Source organism: Xenopus laevis, chromosome 4L (genome assembly GCF_017654675.1).
Source record: "Xenopus laevis strain J_2021 chromosome 4L, Xenopus_laevis_v10.1, whole genome shotgun sequence".
NCBI lineage: Eukaryota > Metazoa > Chordata > Amphibia > Anura > Pipidae > Xenopus > Xenopus laevis.
Window position 1 is genome coordinate 131,211,162 of NC_054377.1, and position 24,763 is coordinate 131,235,924.

Sequence of the window (24,763 nt, forward strand, 5' to 3'; positions counted from 1 at the left end):
CATAGTAATTAGGGGGTGTGGCCACACAAAGCGGCGTGGTCAAACAAATTCAGCACGCTAGGGGCGGCCACTTTTTTTGTCCCTCTTTTTATTTCCAAAATGTTGGGAGGTATGGGCTGGTTTTGTAGCTGCCTCTAGGGCTGGTTTGGAATATGAGACCCGGCAGCCCTGCTTTTAACATGTAAGAAAATAAAGTGCCAGGAGGGAGGCTGCTAGTCTGTATTACCACAAAAGGTGCCATTGCCAACCCTTATAGGGACTTTCCAGTGTGTCACATTTCTGTAGAGGCTGGGCTTTTCCTACATTGTCACAAGGTAAACCCATACTCCCACCTAGCCCAATAATCATCTTAATCTTCATAGTTCAATCATTGTGACTGACAACACACAAAACAGCCTCCACTCTTTCCTCAAGCGACACAGGCACAACTTTCTCCACATCAGTATAAGGCCAATCCGTGTCCGGACAACACGAACCAATAGGAAGCCCGCTTCATAAGTTGGCGTGGGCTCTGGCCAATCACAAGCGACATTTTGACAAACCAGCGAGCGTCTTAGGGGCGGAAGGAGAAATGCGGTGTCGACAAGAAATGGGGTAAATGTGACGCAGAGTTCAGAGAATAGACAGCGGAAGAGGGGGGCGTTGCTCGGGGGCAACAAAGCCAGTAAGTCATTTTGTTTGCCTCCCATCGTGCCCTGAACAATGCTAACGCCCCTGGAACATTCCTATTAGTGCAGCAGGGAAGGTATAGGTGCCACTGACTCGCCTAAGAACTCATTCCTGCTAATGGGAAGTAGCTGTTGTCAAAGTACAACTCCCAACACCAGGCCGCAAAGATCATATGGTCAGTGTTCCAATTATGCACTGGCAAATGTGTAATTGGGTAAACTCAGCAGGATTAGCCTAGGGCCACAGATACTTTAGTCTGTGCTGCTGCCACAATGGAAAAATCTATAATGCCACCTCACAAAAATAATTATGAAATACAAAAAATAACAGAAAAATATAAATATGAAAACACTCACAGTTCACCTCAGTCCCAAGGTGCAAAAAGCCAAGAACACTGTATCACAGAGTTGTGAGGGTTTCCAAAAAATGAAGAAGTCAGATGTAAAAAGTAAAAAGTCTTTATTAGGACATGGAGACCTAACGCGTTTCGTGCCTGTATGGGCACTTACTCATAGGCTAAATGTCACACCCCTATGCACCTGTTATATAGGGGGCTGTGGCCAATCACCAAGATGCAAACACATATTGCCATTATATACAATTAGTGAAGTTCCACCTAGTGGTGGGAGCACATACATACATATATCTTAACAAAAGGAAGGGAAAAAAAGAAGGGAAGGGGAAAAAAAGGGGAAGGAACACCTCAAAGAATAAAATAAACAAGTAATATAAATGAAAAAAACAATTACATACAAAAAAACAAACTTTAAAGCAAACAAATATGTACTTAAATTTACAAAATGATAAGTATTCCAGATATGCCCGTCGTGAATGCACCTATGGTACGGTGCATGACACGATGAAAGTATAGCATACCAAATGGGTTATTTATGAAGAACAGGCCTCTATTCACAAAACAAATAAAAATATATATAATTTATATAATCTATACAAAAATACTCTTCAAAAAGGAAGAAAAAAAAGGAAAAAAGGAAAAACAAGTACTCAAAAGAAAATATGCCAAATAACTTAACACAGCAAAAACGAATCAAAATAGGAAATCAAAAGAAACATGTGACATCATAGTCACTATTAAGACCAAAAGGTTTTCTACTCGCCAAGAAAAAAATCCATTTAGTTTCCAAACGGAGCAGCTTTGGCAGGGCATCTCCCCCTCGTTTACCCTTTATTACTCTATCAATACCCAAAACTGACAATTTGGTAATATCTCCCCCATTGCATTCCTGAAAATGTTTAGCTACTTGGGAATCACTATGTCCCTTCTTTATATCCAGAATATGCTCTCGAATACGATTTTTTAAGGGGCGGGAGGTTTGACCCACGTACTGAATGTTACATGCCTTACATTCTAAAAGATAAATAACGAATGAAGTGTTACAATTAATGAACCATCTGATGGTGTATTGGCGTCCTGTTGTGCTGGATCTAAATGTTTTTGTCTTGGTGACCTGCGCACAGGTTAAACATCTAGATGCACCACACTTAAACATGCCCTTAGTGTTTAGCCAGTTCATGTTGGTAATGGGTGCTTGTACCAAGCTAGGAGCAAGTGTGTTACCTATTGTACGAGTACGGCGGGTAACTGTTTTGTATCCTAGATCAAGTACTTGATCCAGGGCTGGGTCAGTTCTTAAAATGCATAAATTTCTTTCAAACAATCTCTTTATGTGATTATATTGTAAGCTAAATTCTGTGATAAAGTGAACAGGGCTATTGACTTGCTCTGACTGTGTAGTGATGTTAACCAATGAGTTGTTATCTGTTCTTTGGCTCAAGTTCTCTCGTCGCTCATTGGGACAATAATTAAGAGCTTTATTAAAGGCCTGATTTAGATGTTTTTCAGAATAACCCCTAGCACGAAATCTTTGTCTTAATACTTCTGACTGAGATACGAATTCTTGTACATCTGTACACAGTCTTCGTAATCTCATAAATTGCCCTATTGGAACTGCCTTAATCACATGTTTGGGGTGACACGAAGATGCTTGTAATAAGGAATTCCCAGAGTTTGGTTTTCTATAGATGGTGGACAAAATTCGCCTGCCATCTTGATAGAGAGTTAAGTCAAGAAAATTGATGGAGTCACTATTTATAAAGTGTGTAAATTTGAGACCTATACAGTTCGAATTTGTATAGTCCACGAATTGCAAAAACTGCATTTGTGTGCCCCGCCAAATCACAATCAGATCGTCGATGTACCGACCAAAGAATACAATATGTTTGCTGAAGGGATTGTTCATATTGTAGACAAACTCCTCTTCCCACCAACCCATCGTAAGATTGACATATGAAGGGGCAAATTTAGCCCCCATCGCCGTGCCGCGTTGTTGTAAATAAAATTTGTTGTTGTACAAAAAATAATTGTGTGTCAATAGATATTTTATGGCATCAAGCAAAAAAGTTTGAAGATGTGGAGAATAAGTGCTATATGTGGTGAGATGGTATTTAATTGCTTCAAAACCGACATCATGGGAAATACAGGTGTACAAAGACACCACATCCAAAGAGGTCCACATAAAACCTTCTTCCCAAGCAATATTGGATAGTTGTGTCAAGATGTGTTGGCTATCCCTAATGTAACTTCGTAAACGTAGAACCAATGGTTGCAAATATGTATCAACTAGTTGCGCCAAGGGTTCTCCTAAAGATCCTATACCTGATATTATAGGTCTCCCTACAGGGGGACGTGTGTCTTTATGGACCTTCGGTAAATGATAAAAAATAGGTATAACTGGATGTTTTACTTTAAGGAAGTCAATTTCAACAGATTTTATTTACTTTGATAGACGAATCAGCACGAACAAACTTGCTGAATGAAAATCAAATTGACTTCCTTAAAGTAAAACATCCAGTTATACCTATTTTTTATCATTTACCGAAGGTCCATAAAGACACACGTCCCCCTGTAGGGAGACCTATAATATCAGGTATAGGATCTTTAGGAGAACCCTTGGCGCAACTAGTTGATACATATTTGCAACCATTGGTTCTACGTTTACGAAGTTACATTAGGGATAGCCAACACATCTTGACACAACTATCCAATATTGCTTGGGAAGAAGGTTTTATGTGGACCTCTTTGGATGTGGTGTCTTTGTACACCTGTATTTCCCATGATGTCGGTTTTGAAGCAATTAAATACCATCTCACCACATATAGCACTTATTCTCCACATCTTCAAACTTTTTTGCTTGATGCCATAAAATATCTATTGACACACAATTATTTTTTGTACAACAACAAATTTTATTTACAACAACGCGGCACGGCGATGGGGGCTAAATTTGCCCCTTCATATGCCAATCTTACGATGGGTTGGTGGGAAGAGGAGTTTGTCTACAATATGAACAATCCCTTCAGCAAACATATTGTATTCTTTGGTCGGTACATCGACGATCTGATTGTGATTTGGCGGGGCACACAAATGCAGTTTTTGCAATTCGTGGACTATACAAATTCGAACTGTATAGGTCTCAAATTTACACACTTTATAAATAGTGACTCCATCAATTTTCTTGACTTAACTCTCTATCAAGATGGCAGGCGAATTTTGTCCACCATCTATAGAAAACCAAACTCTGGGAATTCCTTATTACAAGCATCTTCGTGTCACCCCAAACATGTGATTAAGGCAGTTCCAATAGGGCAATTTATGAGATTACGAAGACTGTGTACAGATGTACAAGAATTCGTATCTCAGTCAGAAGTATTAAGACAAAGATTTCGTGCTAGGGGTTATTCTGAAAAACATCTAAATCAGGCCTTTAATAAAGCTCTTAATTATTGTCCCAATGAGCGACGAGAGAACTTGAGCCAAAGAACAGATAACAACTCATTGGTTAACATCACTACACAGTCAGAGCAAGTCAATAGCCCTGTTCACTTTATCACAGAATTTAGCTTACAATATAATCACATAAAGAGATTGTTTGAAAGAAATTTATGCATTTTAAGAACTGACCCAGCCCTGGATCAAGTACTTGATCTAGGATACAAAACAGTTACCCGCCGTACTCGTACAATAGGTAACACACTTGCTCCTAGCTTGGTACAAGCACCCATTACCAACATGAACTGGCTAAACACTAAGGGCATGTTTAAGTGTGGTGCATCTAGATGTTTAACCTGTGCGCAGGTCACCAAGACAAAAACATTTAGATCCAGCACAACAGGACGCCAATACACCATCAGATGGTTCATTAATTGTAACACCTCATTCGTTATTTATCTTTTAGAATGTAAGGCATGTAACATTCAGTACGTGGGTCAAACCTCCCGCCCCTTAAAAAATCGTATTCGAGAGCATATTCTGGATATAAAGAAGGGACATAGTGATTCCCAAGTAGCTAAACATTTTCAGGAATGCAATGGGGGAGATATTACCAAATTGTCAGTTTTGGGTATTGATAGAGTAATAAAGGGTAAACGAGGGGGAGATGCCCTGCCAAAGCTGCTCCGTTTGGAAACTAAATGGATTTTTTTCTTGGCGAGTAGAAAACCTTTTGGTCTTAATAGTGACTATGATGTCATATGTTTCTTTTGATTTCCTATTTTGATTCGTTTTTGCTGTGTTAAGTTATTTGGCATATTTTCTTTTGAGTACTTGTTTTTCCTTTTTTCCTTTTTTTCTTCCTTTTTGAAGAGTATTTATGTATAGATTATATAAATTATATATATTTTTATTTGTTTTGTGAATAGAGGCCTGTTCTTCATAAATAACCCATTTGGTATGCTATACTTTCATCGTGTCATGCACCGTACCATAGGTGCATTCACGACGGGCATATCTGGAATACTTATCATTTTGTAAATTTAAGTACATATTTGTTTGCTTTAAAGTTTGTTTTTTTGTATGTAATTGTTTTTTTCATTTATATTACTTGTTTATTTTATTCTTTGAGGTGTTCCTTCCCCTTTTTTTCCCCTTCCCTTCTTTTTTTCCCTTCCTTTTGTTAAGATATATGTATGTATGTGCTCCCACCACTAGGTGGAACTTCACTAATTGTATATAATGGCAATATGTGTTTGCATCTTGGTGATTGGCCACAGCCCCCTATATAACAGGTGCATAGGGGTGTGACATTTAGCCTATGAGTAAGTGCCCATACAGGCACGAAACGCGTTAGGTCTCCATGTCCTAATAAAGACTTTTTACTTTTTACATCTGACTTCTTCATTTTTTGGAAACCCTCACAACTCTGTGATACAGTGTTATTAGCCTAGGGCCCCCTTAAAGGGGTAGTTAACCTCTTAGTTAACAGTTTATAATTGGCTTTCATTTTTTTTAATCATTTGTGTTTTTTGAGTTATTTAGCTTTTTATTCAGCGACTCTCCAGTTTGAAGTATGAGAAATCTGGTTGCTAGGGTCTGAATTACCCTAGCAACCATGCCTTGATTTGAATAAAGGACTATGAATAGGAGAGGGTCTGAATAGAAAAATTAGTAATAAAAAGTAGCAATAATAACAATACATTAGTAGCCTTGCAGAGCATTTTTTTTATAAGATGGGGTCAGTGACCCCCACTTCAAAGCTGGAAAATTGGCCATTCTATAACATATTAAAAGTTAACTTAAGGGTGAACCACTCCTTTAACTTTAGGAATAACATTTTTCGTCAACGTATACTAAATTAAAGTGATCATTAGTCGGGGGCCCGCTCTACTCCATTTTCCTGCACCCCCAGTAGTTGCAGGGTCTGCTTCCTCTATAGCTATGACCCTGATGTACCCCCCATCATGCCATGGGTTGCTGTGAAGGCTAGAGATAGTTACCCATGAATACTAGGGATGCGTGAATCCAGGATTCTGTTCGGGATTCGGCCGAATCCTTGTGCCTGGCCGAACTGAATTTGCATATGTAAATTAGGGGCGGGTAGGGAAATCATATGACTTTTCGTCACAAAAGAAGAATTTTTTCCACTGTACCTCTTCGGCCCTTAATTTGCATACGCAAATTAGGATTCGGTTTGCTATTCGGCCGAATCTTTCACCGGGGATTCGGCCGAATCCCAAATAGTGGATACGGTGCATTCCTCATAAATACCAAGAGTTAATCCTGTTAATGGCGATGGATATAATGTCATAACATAGGTGAGAAAGCAAAGATGGTGTAACATTTATGGAGAAGGAAAGGCGAACGTTCAATAAAGTGGTCGGGGTTATGATTTAATAGGAGTCAACAAAAGACACTGGAACCCAACAATATGTGGTTTAAAAATGGCTTAATAAATATAAGATAATAAAAAAAATATTGCTTTCTCACAACATCTGTGTTTATTTACAGTTATCTAGACTTGTGTCTCTAGGAAAATGGCTGCACCTCTCCAGTCATAGCGTTCTTTATAATTAGCACGGGACAGTTTTTATTCCCTCTAATTATATGACTAGTAAGTGATATTGCAAAAGAGACAAATGCATCCAGTTCAAATATGCAAAGCCTATTCAGGGTGTTGCACCAGTGGAACAGGTTATGACTTCACTAGTAGCGGCTGACAGTGTTGGGAAATGTAGCTCAGCAAAAGTTGAGAATCAAATACTAGGTCTTAAATGAATCATGTACGTCCTCAATATATTCTATAAACAGGCCTTAAATGAAAAATATATATATATAGTTTGTTCTAATATAAAGCACTTTGTTTTTACAATTTTACCACTGCTTCTATAACCATGCAATTGGCAATGTTTCTTTAATGAGCTCAAACCCCCATCCTTTATCCCAGCTTTAGGCTATGGGGGAAATTTACTAAAGGGCGAAGTGGCTAACGCCGGCGAAAATTCATTTTGGCACTTCGCCTATTTACTAACGGTAGCTGGCGTAAATCCACTGGCATAAATTCGTCAAGGAGATAGACTCTGGTGCAACTTCGCACTCTTACGCCAGGCAAATTTTCGGTCTGGCGAAAGAGCGTTACTACGCAAATTCACTAAGATTTTGATTTTACTGACCGTTACCTCCATCGCCAGACTTGCCTTCGCCACTTCAGACCAGGCGAAGTGCAATGGAGTAGATAGGAGTTCCTCAAGTCCCAAAAAACGCTGGCGGTTTTTCCTATTTAAAGGGTGATAGACTGAAAAAGATAGTAATTTTTTTTTTTGGGGTACCCTCCTTCCCCCTACATTTGCTAACATTTGGCACCTAAACTATACTGTGGGCACATGTGTAGGGCAATATAACAACTTTATATCATTTTATTAAGGTTCCCTGGGCTTGTGTAGTGTAATGTAATTGCTGCAGCATATACGTCCATTGTACTTTAACTGCACGCCGTATGTTAATTAGCCAGCGCTAGTGTAACTTCGACCGCTGAGCGTAATTTTGCCAGTGTTCAGTACCCTGTGCGCAACTTTGGATCTTCGTGAATTAGCATTGTCCAGGCGAATTTACGCCTGGGGAAGTGTTGCGATGTGCGCGAAGCCAGTGCTGGCAAATTTTCGTAATTTGGATCTTCGTTCCTTAAGTCTACTAGAAAATCATGTAAACATTAAATAAACTCAATAGGCTGGTTTTGCTTCCAATAAGGATTAATTAAATCTTAGTTGGGATCAAGTACAAACTAATGTTTTATTATTACAGAGAAAAGGGAAATCATTTTAAAAAAAATTTAATTATTTGGAGGAAATGGAGTCTATGGGAGATAGCCTTTCTGTAATTCGGAACTTTTTGGGTAATCGATCCCATACCTCTACCATAAAAAACAGCTTCTATGTATTTAGTGTGAGTAAACTTTTACAAAGGTATGCAATATCACCATTATACCATAATGTCCTTTATTTTGTATTATTGTTTTGTTTTTAGGTAATTATGGCTTCAAGTGGTAACAAGTTAAGGAAGCATAGGTGGTCAAGTCCACCAGAAATGTCCCCTAACAAATATCTTAAGCGCAGTGAGAGTGATCCACCTAGAAGGGTCAGTTACACCACAAATGAAGAGTCAGAAAGACCTCCCTGGGTGATGGAACGACACGTAACTATAAGTCCACGCGGTGCTGCTCCACCTGAGAGCCCTGGATCGCGGCGTGAGGATTCTGATGAGCATTCTGCACTGGCCAAAGGCAGAGGCAGGCCCAGTATAAAAACTAGTGGCACTCAGGTAATTGCATTCTAATTTTTCATTTGGCTAAATTTGTTATATATTATTCCAATGCTAAAGGCTAAACCACTGGAGGGTGCCTATATGTTCGGCAAACCCCAGTGATGCAAATCACTAACCTGCTTCAGAGACCGGATCAATATCACACCATGGCCCCCAGACAATGTCAAATTTGGCAGGCGAGCCTCTGATTTTGTATGTGAGTTTGAAGAGTGGGACAGCGTTGTTAACTAACTGTTTCCATGCCCTAAGACAGTGATCCCCAACCTGTAGCTCATGAGCAACATGTTTCTTTCCAACCCCTTGGATGTTGCTCCCGGTGGCCTCAAAGCAGGTGCTTATTTTTGAATTCCATGCTTAAAGGAAAGTTTTGATTTCATAAAAAACAGGTGTACTGCCAAACAGAGACTTAAAGGGGACCCGTCACCCAAAAAAATTATTCAAAATCCTATTTTATCACATTAGTCAAGCAAAATGAACTTTAATTACACTATATAAATTATTTGAATCTTGCTTCCTTCAGTCTGGGAATTCATAATTATAACAAGCAGGCAGCAGCCTTTTTGTGGACACTGTTATTAATACAAGCCTTGTATCATCTCAGAATCTTGTTTGTGCACCAGAATGGGGGACCTGATGTCCATGCCCTGGTTACACAATTAAATGGTAAAGAGAACTGGTGGAATGTGGGGAGAGCAGCAATTTCTAGGAAGTGCTGAATGGAAAGTGAAAGTAATTGTCTGCCCCGCCTCTATGCCACTGGCATAGAGGAGGGGCAGACAATATTTGATTGACAGCTGAGATTTTTAAATGAGTTTACAACAGCTATGAATGCTTTAATAAAAAATAGAAATTGGATTTCATGTTTAATTTGAAAAGGACTTTTATTATACAGATTTTTGTGTCTGGGTGACAGGTCCACTTTAATGTAGGTTGACAATCTACATAGGGGCTATGAAATAGCCAATCACAGCACTTATTTGGCACACCAAGAACACTTTCCATGCTAGTGTTGCTCCCAAACTCCTTTTACTTTTGAATGTTGCTCACGGGTTCAAAAGGTTACCCATCTAGTGCATTGTCACTGTTCTTAGCATAACATAACAGAATGCGTGACCTTATCCTGGCATGTTTGGCAGGGATTATTGCCTCAACGACCCCTAGAAGGCAAGTAGTTGGTTATCCGCCAGGTCATTTATGACCTGGGACCAAAAGGAAAAAATTCCCATATCACCTAGGACAAGAGTTGTCAGGATTTCGTCCCAAGTGGGATGGGAGTTACATAGAGATGGTGTATTGTCTTGTATTGTATAAGCCTATCTTTAAGTGAGATAAGACAGGAGTAAGCATTGTCTATTGCCTTGTCTCAGTCATCTTTTTCGAGGCCTGGAATGTTAATGGACCACCTTTCCTGTGCTGCTTGGAAGGGTTTGGGGCCCGACAGAAGTAGGGTTTGGTACAGTCGGGATATCATTTTAGGGGGATTAGGGTCATGGAGAGTTTCTTCTATAGTAAGAGAGGGGGGTTGAGAATGGTAAATTGGGAGCAGAAGGCATGTCTGTAGATATTTAAAAAGTAGAATATGACCTGCTTTGCATTTTAGCTGCAGTATGGAATATGTTGGAAAGGTCAAATTGTCTAAAAGATCCCCAAGCATTTGACATTCTGGTTAGGCCAGAGGGTAAAGTCTTGCAAGTTCCGGAAGTGTGGTAATGTATGAATTCCTCCACAGAGGGAGGTGAAGGGAATATATGAGTGGGGAGCAGGCCCAGACTGGTAATCTGTGGGTTCTGGCAAATGCCAGAGGGGCTGCTATAAGGTCCCATAGAAAGTCACTATTTAGTGGGCTGGTGGGGGCTGTTTGGGCCTCTATGTGGGCTGATTGGGCCTCTGTGTAGCTGAAATGGCAGGGCCTATTTTAATTCTCAGTCCGGACCTGGTGGGGAGTGCCCTAGGAGTTTAAGAGCTAACAACCAGGTTTAATGAGGTGTGCTAAGAGTTGTAGTTAGAGGTTCTGTGTCTTTAGGGGAACAGTATGGGAAGATGTGCAGTCCATCCCAAGAGGATACCAAGTGTGCCTGGAGTTGTGAGTTGGGAATATAGGGGTCTGGGTTGAAACACCAATGGAGGTAACCAATCTGTAAAGCTAGGTAGTATAAGTAGAAATTGCGGAAGGCCAATCCTCCTCCTTCGTGTGAAGCACATAATTTGCTAGGTGTCTAGGTGTTTTGTTGTTCCACTAGAAAGGGATTAGAAGTTGGTCCAATTTTTTGAAAAATGTTTTTGGAATATGGACTTGGAATGATGGAGTATGTATAGAAGCTTGGGGAGGTAAACCATTTTGACAATGTTAACCCTACCCCAGAGGGTTAATAACAATTTGGTCCTGTGGGATAGGGTGTGTGTTAGTTTGGTAAGGGCTGGGTCAAGGTTTAGTGTTAAAAATTTAGTGACATCTGCCTGGATCATGACCCCTAGATATTTGAACTGATTGGCCCACTTCAGGGGAGTCTCAGGTGGCAGAAGGTAGGTTTGATTGGGGTCTGTCGAGAACAGATTTCTTCCAGTTGATCCACAGACCTGAAAAAAAGCCAAATTGGTTGACCACATTGAGTAGATTGGCAAGGGAATTTTTGGGATCTGCCAAGTATATTAAAATATCGTTCGCAAACAGAGAAGTTGTTTAGTGGGTAGGGTTAAACCTTTGATTTAGGGGGATTGTCTAATTAGGATTGCTAGTGGCTCAATTGATGAGGGGGAATGGGGGCACCCTTGCCTTGTTCCTCTGGTTTGTGGAAAGGAGGGGGATATAAAGCCATTCACTCTGACGTGGGCTATGAGATTCTTATAAAGGAGTTTAATCCAATTTAAGTATCTTGGGCCTAGCCTGAAATGGGTTAAGACCTCCACCAGAAAGGATTTTGCTAGTTCCTGCTTGATTTGAAGATTGGTAAAAAGTCTCCGGAGATTAATATTGGTCGAGTGCGCAGGCATGAAACCAGGGACCACCTGTTGAAGTTGGGAAGCAAGGATTTTGGCCAGGATCTTGGTATCTGTGTTAAGGAGAGATATAGGGTGGTATGAGGTGCAGAGGGATGGTTTGAGAATGACCACTATTAGTGCCGCTGCGAAGGATGAGGGCAATGAGTCATTCTCATATGCGTTGTGGAGAGTTTCCAAGTATTATGGGGCAAGTTGCAACAGGAGAGTCATATACCAGTCCGGGGGAAGCCTGTCTGGACACGGAGTCTTATTGGAGGGTAGAGAGGAATTGCCTCGGTTATTTCTTGAACAGTTATGGGGGAGTCAAGAAATGCCCAGTCATTGTGAGAAAGGGTAGGTATAGGAATAGAGTTCAGAAATTGAGAGAGTTGGGCTTTGGAGTAAGTTTTTGTGGATGTGTATAGGTTTTTATAGAAAGCTGCAAATTCATGTGCTATGGTTTTGGGGTCTACTATTAGAGAACCATCATCTAGAATAGTACTGTTAGTATGGTACCATCAGTGAGTTTGCCGTTTACACATCTGCCCAGGTGATACAGGTATGGGATCCATTATCCGGAAACCCGTTATCCAGAAAGTTCAGTATTATGGAAATGCCATCTCCCATAGACTCACTTTTATCCAAGTAATCCACATTTTTAAAAATGTTTCCTTTCTCTCTGTAATAATAAAATATTACAATGTACTTGATCCAAACTAAATTATAATTTATCTTTATTGGAATCAAAACCAGCATATTGGGAATATTTAATGTTTACATGATTTTCTAGTAGACTTAAGGTATGTAGATCCAAATTACAGAAAGATCCGTTAGCCAGAAAAGCATTCTGGATAACAGGTCCCATACCTGTACTTAGCAAATGCATCAAACATAGTTGTACAGCACTCCAGCAGAAAGTACTCCAAACCAAGGCAATTTTTATGGCAGATACAACAGCACAATCTGTGTTTCTACTTATATTTCTGTTTTAACCATATGAACAGTGTGGTGGTCAAAATGTCACGTCACATAAGTCTAAAGCTGGCCATACACGGGCCATACAAGGTGCCGACAGACTGAGTCGGCAGCTTATCGGCCGTCCGACGGCTTCCCCGATTGATATCTGGCCAAAAGTTGATCGCCCACCTTAATGTCACCAAACGAGCGGATCTCCCTGTGTATGGCCACCTTAAAGGAGAACTAAAGCTTAACTAAAGAAGTAGCTAGAAATGTTGTACATTATGTTTTGTGCTTCTGTACCAGCCCAAGGCAACCACAGCCCTTTAGCAGTAAAGATCTGTGTCTCCAAAGATGCCCCTGTAGCTCCCCATCTTCTTTTCTGCTGATTCACTGCACATGCTCTGTGCTGCTGTCACTTACTGAGCTTAGGGACCCACTCACAATATACAGTACACATAGAATATACATGTCACAATATAAGGCTGATTAGTGATTAATACAGATAATTGAACCAATAATTGTTCTTGTAATAAACCGTTAAAATCAAACTGTCAAGGTGAATTACTAGTTACAATTTATTAAACAAAGAAAAAGTAGTAACCCCATACAGTCTGAAAATGGTTTTATTCTGAATTTATTAGAACTACCTTTAACATTAAAGGAAAACTATACCTCCAAAATGAACAGATAGTTCATATCATATTAAGTGGCATATTAAAGAATCTTACCAAACTGGAATATATATTTAAGTAAATATTGCCCTTTTACATCTCTTGCCTTGAGCCACCATTTTGTGATGGTCTGTGTGCTGCCTCAGAGATCACCTGACCAGAAATACTACAACTCTAACTGGAACAGGAAGAAGTGTGGAAGCAAAAGACACAACTCTGTCTGTTAATTGGCTCATGTGACCTAACATGTATGGTTTGTTGATATGCTTGTGAGTACAGTGAATCCTACGATCCCAGGGGGCGGCCCTTATTTTTTAAAATGGCAATTTTCTATTTATGATTACCCAATGGTACATACTACTAGAAAAGTATATTATTATGAAAATTGTTTATTTACATGAAGCAGGATTTTACATATGAGCTGTTTTATGCAATATCTTTTTATAGAGACCTACATTGTTTGGGGGGTGTAGTTTTCCTTTAAGGTGCATAACGAGAAGGTGCTCAGTGCTAATTGGTCTTCTACTTCATGTGGTGAGAATAAATTATCTTATGCGGTTGATGCTGAATATCAATTAAAGGAACAGTAATGTCGAAAAATAAAAGTGTTTTAAAGTAATGAAACATAATGCAGTGTTGTCCTGCACTGGTAAAACTGCTGTGTTTACTTACTTCACCTTCGATGGAAAGTTCTACTTACAGACTCAGGGGACTGCCATGGGAACATCATGCGCCCCCTCTTATGCCAACCTTTTCTTGGGCTTTTGGGAGGAAACAATAGTGAAGGGGTAAGCCTTATTCACATACCAGAGCAAAATTTTAAAATGGATTCGCTAAATAGACTATATCCTCATGCTCTGGTAAGGCACTAAATCTGAAGCCTTAGAGTTTGTGGATAACCTTAATAACAATGAACAAAGGTAAAGTTCTAATTAATTCAGAATAAAAACCATTTTCAGACTGTGTGGGGTTACTACTTTTTCTTTGTTTAATAATACAGATAATTACTACATGGCAGCACAGAAACCCGTACAATTAGCATCAGAATTTAATAATCAGCCCTGTAGCATCAGCTTATATTACAGACAAACCTAATTTTCTGCTTGATAATAATAATAATAATAACTAGACAACCCCTAAGCTTAGCTTCTCAACAGCTGCTCAGAGCCCTCTGAGCATGTGAATGTCACAGACACTTTCCAATATGGTGACCCCCTGTGACAAGTTTGTGGAAAAAGTCCTAGGGATCCCTTAAAAGCCAAGCAAGAGATTAAATCTATCTCTGTTTTTAATTTAAGATACAGATACCTTTGTTTTGCAGAGTAACCATAATGCTGATCAGGGTGCTGAAAACACCAGACGTTCCCCAAAGGACATCTCTAGCTGTAGGACACCCAGAGCTCAGGCTCCCACTATGCTGTTCATGAGAGCATTCCAAGATATCATAAAGAATCCTAAAGGAACACAGTCACTGACCAGCACCCCCAAGAAAAGACAGCAGGAGAGAGGAAGTGAAGAGGAATCAAAGAAAGAGACGAGTATTGATACAGACACCACAGAGAAGCTTTACAGCCCAGAAACAGAGAGCAAGAACTTGCATAGGAGGAAAGAGACTGCAGCATCAAAGCACCAAGAAAAGAACGATGAATCCTGCGCTGACTTGCTAAATTCTAGCCCTGCCACTACAGATCTTCAGCCTGAGCCCAGAGCTGATATGCAGCAGGAATCTTCACGTCTTGTATTTCTGTATGATGAGGATTCTGATAAAGATGGCGACACGGTGAGAATTTGTGCAGTATGCTGCATAATAAATGTCTTGGAAAATTTATCGACTTGCTTCCATAGAAGCAGGCTGGCATTTTGACGATCAGTGAATTTTCATTGGTACATCTTATTTTACAAAGGCCAAGCTTCCAAAAATGTTTAGGCAATAGGTAAAAAAGAGATGTGTGGTGTTCAGTTGGGATTGAGAATGCACAATGGCTTTCTAATCAAATTCTCTTTTCCAGCTGTTATGGTTTCCCCCTAGGTGGACCCAATGCACTGGGTGGGGGCTTAGCTTTTTAGATGGTTCAGGTACTGCAGGGTGATTGTTATGACCATATATTCATATATTACTAAGAGGGGAAATAACTGACCACAGAAGGTTGCTTGAACCAAGAATGGATTGCTAATTTAGGTGAATGGCAAGGGCATATTTCAGTTGAATCTGCTGCTGCTGTTTCCCTATTAACTTGAATGGGAAACAGGTTACAGTTGGGTTGGTACTGATGTTTTTGAACCTGCATATTCCAGTGTTAGACTGAAATTCATTTCATTATTTTAATTAAAGCAAGTGAGAGACGGCAGTTTTCAGCTTTTTTTCTGTTAGTTAAAATAGACCAGACTAGAGCCCTCCAATGTGCCATAAGTCATAGGGGTATTTTTACTACGGAGTGAAAGTAGAGATCACCACAGTCCGCTAGAGTGAAATACCGCCTCACTCCATTCATTTCTATGGGATTTTTAAAGGTGTATTTATCAAAGGGTGATAGTGAAAGTTCACCATTTCATAAATACGCCTTTAAAAATTCCATAGAAATGAATGGAAAGAGGCGATATCTCACTCTAGCGGACTGTGGTGATCTCTAATTTCACTCTTTGATAAATATGCCCCATAGTGTGTTGTATTGTTATTGCAGGATTGATGCATACAATATATTTCTCTGTAGTATGTTTTTCTATTTTCTGTTTGTGCAGGAAGATATTTCGGATAAGGATCCATCCATAGGAAGTGACTTCTCCGATATTGAAGATGTGGTATCGTTGGCCAGGTTTTCACAGGAAGAGGAGGTTCCTCCTTCCAGTTCCACAGCAGAGGAGCCCTCTGATGTTTCTTCTCGCTACGTCATGTACCCACTGCACCTGTACAGAAGCCCGTGGAGAAATTACATAGAGAGGTCAGCCAGTAGCTCCACTTATGTACCCAGAACTGAAGAGAACACATGGCGCCAGGATGAATCCTACAGCAGCTTTTTTTCTGAACATTCTGCAAACATTTTGGATAATATAGCCCTTAGTGTGTCCAGTGATAGTGACAGTGCTGGTAGCAGGTGCCGTGAGAGATCTGGCTCTTTTGATACCTCATTGATTTATGAGAACACAACTAAGATGATGAGAAGGACATCAGAGCCCTGTCTCACAGACACCATTAAACTTCCCAAGTTCCTCGAGGATGGCTTCATTGACACCCACTGTCACCTGGACATGTTATTTTCAAAACTCTCATTCAGTGGCTCTTTTACAGATCTTAGAAGGAAGTACACCACCACATTCCCTAGGGAATTTCAGGGCTGCATTGCTGATTTCTGTGACCCAGATACATTGCACAACCAGCAGTGGGAGCGTTTGCTTGAAGAAGATATGGTGTGGGGAGCATTTGGTTGTCACCCGCACTTTGCCCAGTATTACACTGACAAGAAGCAAGCAGAGATTTTGAAGGCAATGAGGCATCCGAAGGCAGTTGCCTATGGAGAAATGGGTTTAGATTATTCACACAAATGTTCCACTCAAGTATCAGTGCAGCACGAGGTGAGATGGGGTGCTTCAGTGATTTTGTGTTTTCATTCTGGATTAATCTTTTACTTTGTAGCACATCAGGCACTGAGCACAGTGGCTGTGTTTTAATGGATTGTGTCATGACCCACAATGAAGAGGCAATAGATTATACATCCAATAGGTTGGAAACGGTGGAAGTTAAGTTAAAGTTACCTGCATCCAAACACACTCCTTGCACTTTAAAGGAGAACTATCGTGAAAATGAAAATTGAATATAATCTTCATGATACTGAAATAAGAAACTTTCTAAATACAATCAATTAAATATTCAGCATTTCTGAAATTATCAAGTTTATCTTCACTGTCCCTGTCTCAGCATCTGTTCCTCTTCATTCTGTCTTCATATAGCAGTTGGGTGTCATTGACAATTATATCCAATATATCTTATAGGGGGGATTCCTTTCCTAGCAGATGGATTAGAGCTCACTCAAATAACAGATTCCAGAACAAACAAAATCTAACAAATTAACTGCCTTTTGCACAAATCCTGCATGTAGAGAGACATGGGGTAGAGTCACTATCTGTCAAATTTTCGCCAGGATCAGCTTCGCACCAGTTCGCCAGGAGAAAATGCGATACGACTACGCCAACATGCAGAGTTTCGTCCTCGGTGCCGAAAACTGTCGATTTTTCGCGAGGATTACTTCAGCAGTACGAGCATTTCTTATTGAAGATGCGCTAGCATTCGTTTGTACCTAGCAAAAATTCACTATTGATCTTGCTCTTAGGTCAATTTGCATAGGGTGGGAAATTTAAAGGTGTATGGATGTCTTTATTATAAATGTTGGGGCAAATGCTTGAAGTTGTCCAGGGAACCTTAACAAAGACAAGAAAGTTAATATAATGCGCTACACACGAGCCCACTGTAAAATGAATGTTCCATATGTTATGAAATGTCTGGAGAAAACCGGTTACCAAAAAAAAGTTTGTTAGGACTTTTGCAGGCAATCCTGCGTAAAAAAAGGAAAAGTCGCCAGCGTTTTTTGAACTTTAATGCATTTTCGGCACACAGGATTTGATGTAAATGACAGAAGATTGAGGAAGATCTAGCTGCTTTTAAGCACTTCGCCTGGTCTGAGGTGGCAAAGTCAAATCTGGCAAAAGAGGTAAAGCTCAGTAAAATCCGCATTTTACTGAATTGGCGGAGTAATGACCATTCGCCAGAACAAAAGTTCGTCTGGCGATAGAGTGTGAACGGATGCTAGTGACGGTGTCTTTCACTAGCGAATTGACTTCTGTGCCTGTTTGCATTAACCACTTTGTACTAAAGTGAATCTAACCCATGATGTCTGGTGATTTTAATAGAGTGAGCTCTAATACATCTTCTAGGCAAAAGGAGCCCCCCTATAAGATATATTGGCTCTAACTGTCAATGAATATCTGACACAAAACTCCTGCAAGAAGACGTAATGAAAAGAAACAGATGCGGAGAGAGATAGTGAAGATAAACTTGATTATTTCAGAAACGCTACAGAATTTTTAATTGGTTATATTTAGAAAACTTCTTATATCAGTATGCTGAAGCTTATGCAGAATTTTCATTTTTGCGATAGTTCCCCTTTAATGAAGTTTCGCTAAGTAGCATAGTTAAGACAGGCACAAATTTCTGCTTCCGCCCACAAATTAACTCTAAAGTTGCTCTTTCTGCACTGCATTTGTAAATGATCATTTTAACTCTCTGCGTTACTTAGTTTGCTACAGTTAATATACAGGAAGTTTATTTGCACTTGACCTCCACTTTTACTCAGCTACTATACATTTCCTTTTGTACCCTCAATTTCCTTTTTTCTGTGAGATTTTAAATCGTGGTTCCCTGTAATACTTACGTTATGGAAAACACTTAACCAAAACATAAAGACATGTATATATTTTTCTATTCCCTTTGCATATGTGGAGGTGTTTGAGAAGCAGCTGAAGTTGGCTGTTGCCATGGGCAAGCCTCTTGTTATTCACTGTCGGGATGCGGATGAAGATCTTTTGAGAATCATGAAGAAATGCGTTCCCCGAGACTATAAGATACATCGGTGAGCAGCCTCTGTGCCCTTGTCTTTGTGAGGGTTGATTTTTGCTCACAGTGTGGTCAAACATCTTACTTATATTGTAATTATCTTAAAACTATAGTATAACCTGTAGGACTATTATCAACCACTGAAGAGGTATTTCACCATAAACTTACATTTAGTATGTGGTAGAATGGCCTTAGCGATTTTCCCTGACCCTGGCAGCCAAAAATAACATTTTACTCTCTGAGGCTACAATTTTATTGTTTCATTATTTTATTATTGATCTTCCTATTCAGACTCTCTTCCATTCATCTTCTTCCACTTTCTAATTCAAATTACTGTCATGGTTGCTAGGCTTAATTGGACACTAGTAACCAAAGATGCCGGAATTTGCTGAACAAAAGGCTAAATAATTCAAATATAAAAACAGGATGCAAATTGTTTCAGAACATCACTGTCTGAATACTACATGTTAGTTTAAGGGCTCTTACACATGAGCGTTCTGACCTGCGCTCCCCTGCGTTCCTTTTTTTGGCGTTCAGCCGCAGGGGAGCGCAGGAATAGACGCATGTCATTATTTGAAATGGGACTGTACTCACTCAGGCGCGTGTAGGCGCCGAACGCAGGTTCAGACGCAACATGCTGCATTTTTCCTGCGTTCGGCGCCTACACGCGCCTGAGTGAGTACAGCCCCATTTCAAATAATGACTTGCGTCTATTCCTGCGCTCCCCTGCGGCTGAACGCCAAAAAATGGAACGCAGGGGAGCGCAGGTCAGAACGCTCATGTGTAAGAGCCCTAAAGGTGCACTACTCTTTTATCAAGTGGGATATTCTTCTGGAGAAATATAGACTGTATCAGAAATTAAGTTCCCCAGTTTATATGCAGAGAGAGAACTGAAAGTGGCTAATAGAACTTTTTTTAAAATGTATATTATGGTGTATAATTTCCAGTCTCTATGTCCATTAGACCTGTGCCTTTTAAATTGCCATCGACTGTACAAATCCTGTTCAGCTTCCAAGTTTTTCATGCTTCCTCTAAACCCATGGCTTAGTATGTGCTCTCTGCTCCATCTTGGCTTACAGGTACAGGTATGGGACCTGTTATCCATCCAGAATGCTCGGGACCTAGGGCTTTCCAGATAATGGATCTTTCTGTAATTTGGATCTTCATACCTTAAGTCTACTAGACAATTATGTAAACTGGTTTGCTGGTTTTGCCTCCAATAAGGATTTTATATATATATATATATATATATATATATATATATATATATATATATATATATATATATATATATATATATATATATATATATATATATATATAAAATTATATACGTTGTGATCAAGTACAGGGTACTGTTTTATTATTACAGAGAATAAGGAAATCATTTTTAAAAATTTGAATTATTTGGATAAAATGGAGTCTATGGGACACGAACTTTTCATAATTTGGAGCTTTCTGGATAACGGGTTTCCAGATAACGAATCCCAAACCTATACTTGATGTGCATGCTCACTGGTATTCTGCACATTGGGGCACATTGCTGGAGACCCCATAAGGAAAACAGGAGTCATACAGAGAACCACTATACTGATACATTGGGGCTAATTTATAAACGCTGATAAAATGTGCACCTGGGCAGTAACCCATGGCAACCAATTAAATGTTTACTTTCATTGTTCAACCTGCAACTGGCTGAAAAAAGTAAGTCACTGATTGGTTGCTATAGGTTACTGCCGAGGTGCAAATTTGCCCAGTGTTTTATAATGAGCCACATTATTGGGCCTGTATTTTTATGGGCCTTTTCTTGCCCTTTAATATGTATAAATTCCTGAAATATGACTCTTGGTACAGGGGGGAAAACTCAAGAGCCAGTTGTCTCTTGCTCAGGGACCTGTTATCCAGAATGCTTGGGACCTTGGGTTTTCCTGATATGGGATCTTTATGTACTTTGGATCTTCATGCCTTAAGTATAGTAGAAAATCATTAAATAAACCCAATAGGCTGGTATTGCATCCAGTAAGGATTAATTATGTCTTAGTTTGGTTTAAGTACAAGGTATAAATTAGAGTCTGTGGGAGACGGCTTCTCTGCAATTCGGAGCTTTCTGGATAACGGGTTTCCGGATATCGAATCCCATACCTGAATTCATGTAGAAAATATGGAATGGGAGTAGTGAGGAAGGTCCCAGAAGTCAGAATTCTCATAATGCCCAGAGAAGCAGTGTGGCCAGCCCTTTGTGATTTTTTCCAAGAGATTTCAGTGACGTGTTAACTATGAAATATTTCTTCCCCCCCGCTCACTTCTCATGAGGGATACACCTGATCTGTATAATGTTCATTCCTGTATTTATGTCAGCAGAACCGCTCTTCACTTGATGTTTAGTCTGCTTGTGTGATTAGTGTGTGTGTGTTGTGTATCATTCTTGTGCTGTCACGTGTAATGTGTAATCACCTTGCACCCCCTTTCTCTATTAGGCACTGCTTTACTGGGAATTACAAGGTAATTGAACCCTTTCTGACTGAGTTCCCAAACATGGCTGTTGGTTTCACTGCTGTTCTGACATATCCCTCTGCCCTGGAGGCACGACAAGCCATGAAACAGATCCCCCTGGAGAGGCTTATTGTAGAAACTGATGCTCCCTACTTTCTACCCAGACAGGTGATATAAAGCATTACCCAAGACCCATTTTAGGAGTGATTAGGATTATGAATTATGTGAGTGGCATAATATTTCCTGTAAAGTGGTCCATCACCTCATTTTCTCCAAATCTGCTTGTGGGATACAGGGACAGTGGGTATAGCTGGTACCACTAGAAGGCAAGACACAACAAAGAACAAACTGCCTCCTCCTCCACTGGCTATACCCCCAGCAGGCGGAGCCCAACTTAGTTTGTGTTGTGTCCTCAGGAGGATAGTACATCCTATCTATTTTATTATTGTGATAATTGATATTGTTCAGCTAAGCTGACACCAGGGGATGCTTCAGGGCTTCTACACTGAGTAGAAGTTCCCCACTGGCATCCTCCAGCGAGGGCCTTGCTATAGCTTTGCACACAGACCATCCAGCCTCACTCATGTTCTTTCCTTGCAGGAGGAAAAACAGCTGGCTGGAGGACAGAGGTGAATGGCCCATGTTCAGGTGAGTAACGCTATGCTCCCCTACCCCTGCCTCCTCCAGCCAGACCTACACGGGACCTCAATAGAGCGGACAGGTGACTAGCACTTCGGGCTATTTATTCAGTCGTGCGCTGTCTATGCAATTCTGCTCCCGGCTCAGAGGATGGAGGCGGTTAGTGCTTCACGGTGCGCAACTATTGTATTGGCACTATTCCTCCTTCCCATCTCTTCCCTGTGACGCTGCTTCCTCGGCAATAGTGCCGGTTCCAGAACATAGTCCAGGAACGGTATGAACAGCACCACAAATGTTGTTGAAGTTAAAAACGCCTTTATTGGTCAAGCTTGAAAAAGGGCCAAATGAGGCCTGAAACATTGCGGTAATGCCCGTCACTTGACCAATAAAGGCGTTTTTAACTTCAACAACATTTGTGGTGCTGTTCATACCGTTCCTGTATTACATTTGCTGGTGGAAAGTGGCCACTGGAGAACGTGCACCCGTCTAAAGAAAGTAAGAAGATTTAACAAGGTTGTGCTGACTACTTCTATCTACCAGAACATAGTCCACCCCAGGTGAACCAGGCAACCCAAGGCGAATCATCAACCTCAAGGCCCACGCCAGAGTCTAGGACAATTCACCTCCCAGGGTCCTCTCCTGAGTTGGGCTTCACAATTAGCTGCAATGATACCAAGGCTGGCACAGTCTTTAGACAAGCTCCTGTCCCGCCTTGATAATCCCAAGGGAAGGGCCTCAAAACGCAGAGCACCCTCCCTGTCTGACGAAGATAGCGATTCTCCATCCATAATTGTTTTTGCACCTCCACTAGATTCTGGGGATGAATGTGATCGCTCTGAGGGCGAACTATCTTCTGCTTCAGACCAAGAGTGCGAGGAGTTGTCTAGAATCTCTTCTGAAACAGTGGATACCTTAATCTCATCTGTACTAGAGACTCTTCATCTTCAAGAACCGAAAGTTTCATCTGACTCTTCCAAAGTACTTTTCAAATGCCAAAACAAGACGTCACCAGTTTTCCCTTCCCACTCACAGATTGACCAGATCATCCAACAAGAGTGGGACAAATCTGAGAGACGATTTCAGACAAACCGTCATTTTCAGAAGCTCTATCCATTTCTTAACGAGCTTACAGAAAAATGGTCAGTACCACCCTCAGTGGACGCACCTGAATCTCGGCTTTCCAAGAATACGGCCCTCCCGGTCCCTAATGCCTCCTCCTTCAGGGACTCTATGGACAAGAAACTAGAGAGTCTCTTGAGATCAGTGTTTTCAGCATCTGGCACTTCCCTGCACCCCGTGTTAGCCACGGCATTGGTTAGTAGGGCCATCCAGTCCTGGTCCGATTCTCTTCTCAATGCAATTTCTGCTAGGGCACCTCGCCATGAACTTTCTTAGTGGGCTTCTCAAATCAAGGAAGCAAATGACTATATATGTGAAGCCTCATTAGACGCGGCTCAAGTAATCAGCAGATCCTCTGCACTGGCAGTGGCGGCCCCCAGGTCATTATGGATGAAATTATGATCAGCAGACCTTTCTTAAAAAAAATCTCTGACCTCCATACCCTTCAAGGGTAAACTGCTCTTCAGCCCTGATCTAGATAAAATCATCAGCCAAGCTATAGGAGGTAAGAGTACCCTCCTACTGCAACCAAAAGCACACTCCTCCTTTTGTAGGGGTAAGTTTTTTTCGTGGCTCCCAAACTAAGAGCACGAAAACATCCCCTCGAAGACAACCCTTCGATGCTCGCGGGCGCTTTCGGAAGTAAACAGAGGCCATGCTGGCAAAACAGGAAGCACTCCTCAAAGACCGGGGACAAGACTACCTCGGCATGACGGTGTTTCTATACCGTTAATCAGTACAACCATAGGGGGAAGATTAAGTGTGTTCGCTGGGGCGTGGTTCAAGCTCGTTCAGGACGTCTGGATCCACAAAGGGGTGACCCGAGGTTATCATCTAGAATTCTCCTCACCTCCTCGCAATTGGTTCTATATGTCCAGACTTCGCAAGATCCAAACAAGCGCACAGCCTTCCTAAATGTCATCTCCAACCTCCTCCTGTCAGAGATGATCACACCAGTACCTTTCCGAAGAGTGTTTCGGAGGATACTATTCAAACTCTTCGCAGTCCCCAAAAAGGACGGGACGGTCCGCCCCATCCTGGACCTCAAAGAGCTGAACAAATTAATTCGTCCAAGGAGGTTCAAAATTGAGTCCCTCAGATGGGTCATCTCTACAATGTCCCCGGGACAGTTCTTGATTTCCTTCGACATAAAGGACACATATTTACATGTGCCCATTTTCCCTCCTCGTCAGAAATACTTACGATTTGCCTTCCAAAATCACCACGCTCAGTTTACAAGCCTCCCCTTCTGTCTGACATCGGCCCCAAGGGTCTTTACCAAGATCATGGCCACAACGGTGATCCGCAACGAGGGGATATCCATCACTCCGTACCTGGACGACCTCCTAATCAAGGCCCCCTCCTTCTCAGAGGCTCAACATTCCCTTAAGGTGACCACGGACATACTCCAGGAACTGGGCTGTGTCCTGAACCTAAACAAGTCTTCACTGACGCCCAGTCAATCCATGGTTTTTCTCGGGCATGCAGTTCAACACACAGACATAGAAGATTTCT

The 24,763-nt window shown here is 40.9% G+C and overlaps 1 protein-coding gene across 3 annotated transcripts in view; it reads left to right on the forward strand.

Annotated features, from left to right (window-relative positions):
* Positions 1-24,763, forward strand: part of tatdn2.L (TatD DNase domain containing 2 L homeolog) — a 32,601-nt gene that overhangs the window by 3,388 nt on the left and 4,450 nt on the right. The window contains exons 2-6 of one of the 3 annotated variants that reach the window (XM_018259037.2): positions 8,486-8,779; positions 14,714-15,172; positions 16,132-16,962; positions 18,886-19,013; positions 21,475-21,658. In XM_018259037.2, coding sequence (XP_018114526.1) covers positions 8,486-8,779; positions 14,714-15,172; positions 16,132-16,962; positions 18,886-19,013; positions 21,475-21,658 — 1,896 coding nt within the window. The remainder of the gene's footprint in view (positions 1-8,485; positions 8,780-14,713; positions 15,173-16,131; positions 16,963-18,885; positions 19,014-21,474; positions 21,659-24,763) is intronic. The other 2 variants (XM_018259038.2, XM_018259039.2) reach the window with 2 other exon arrangements.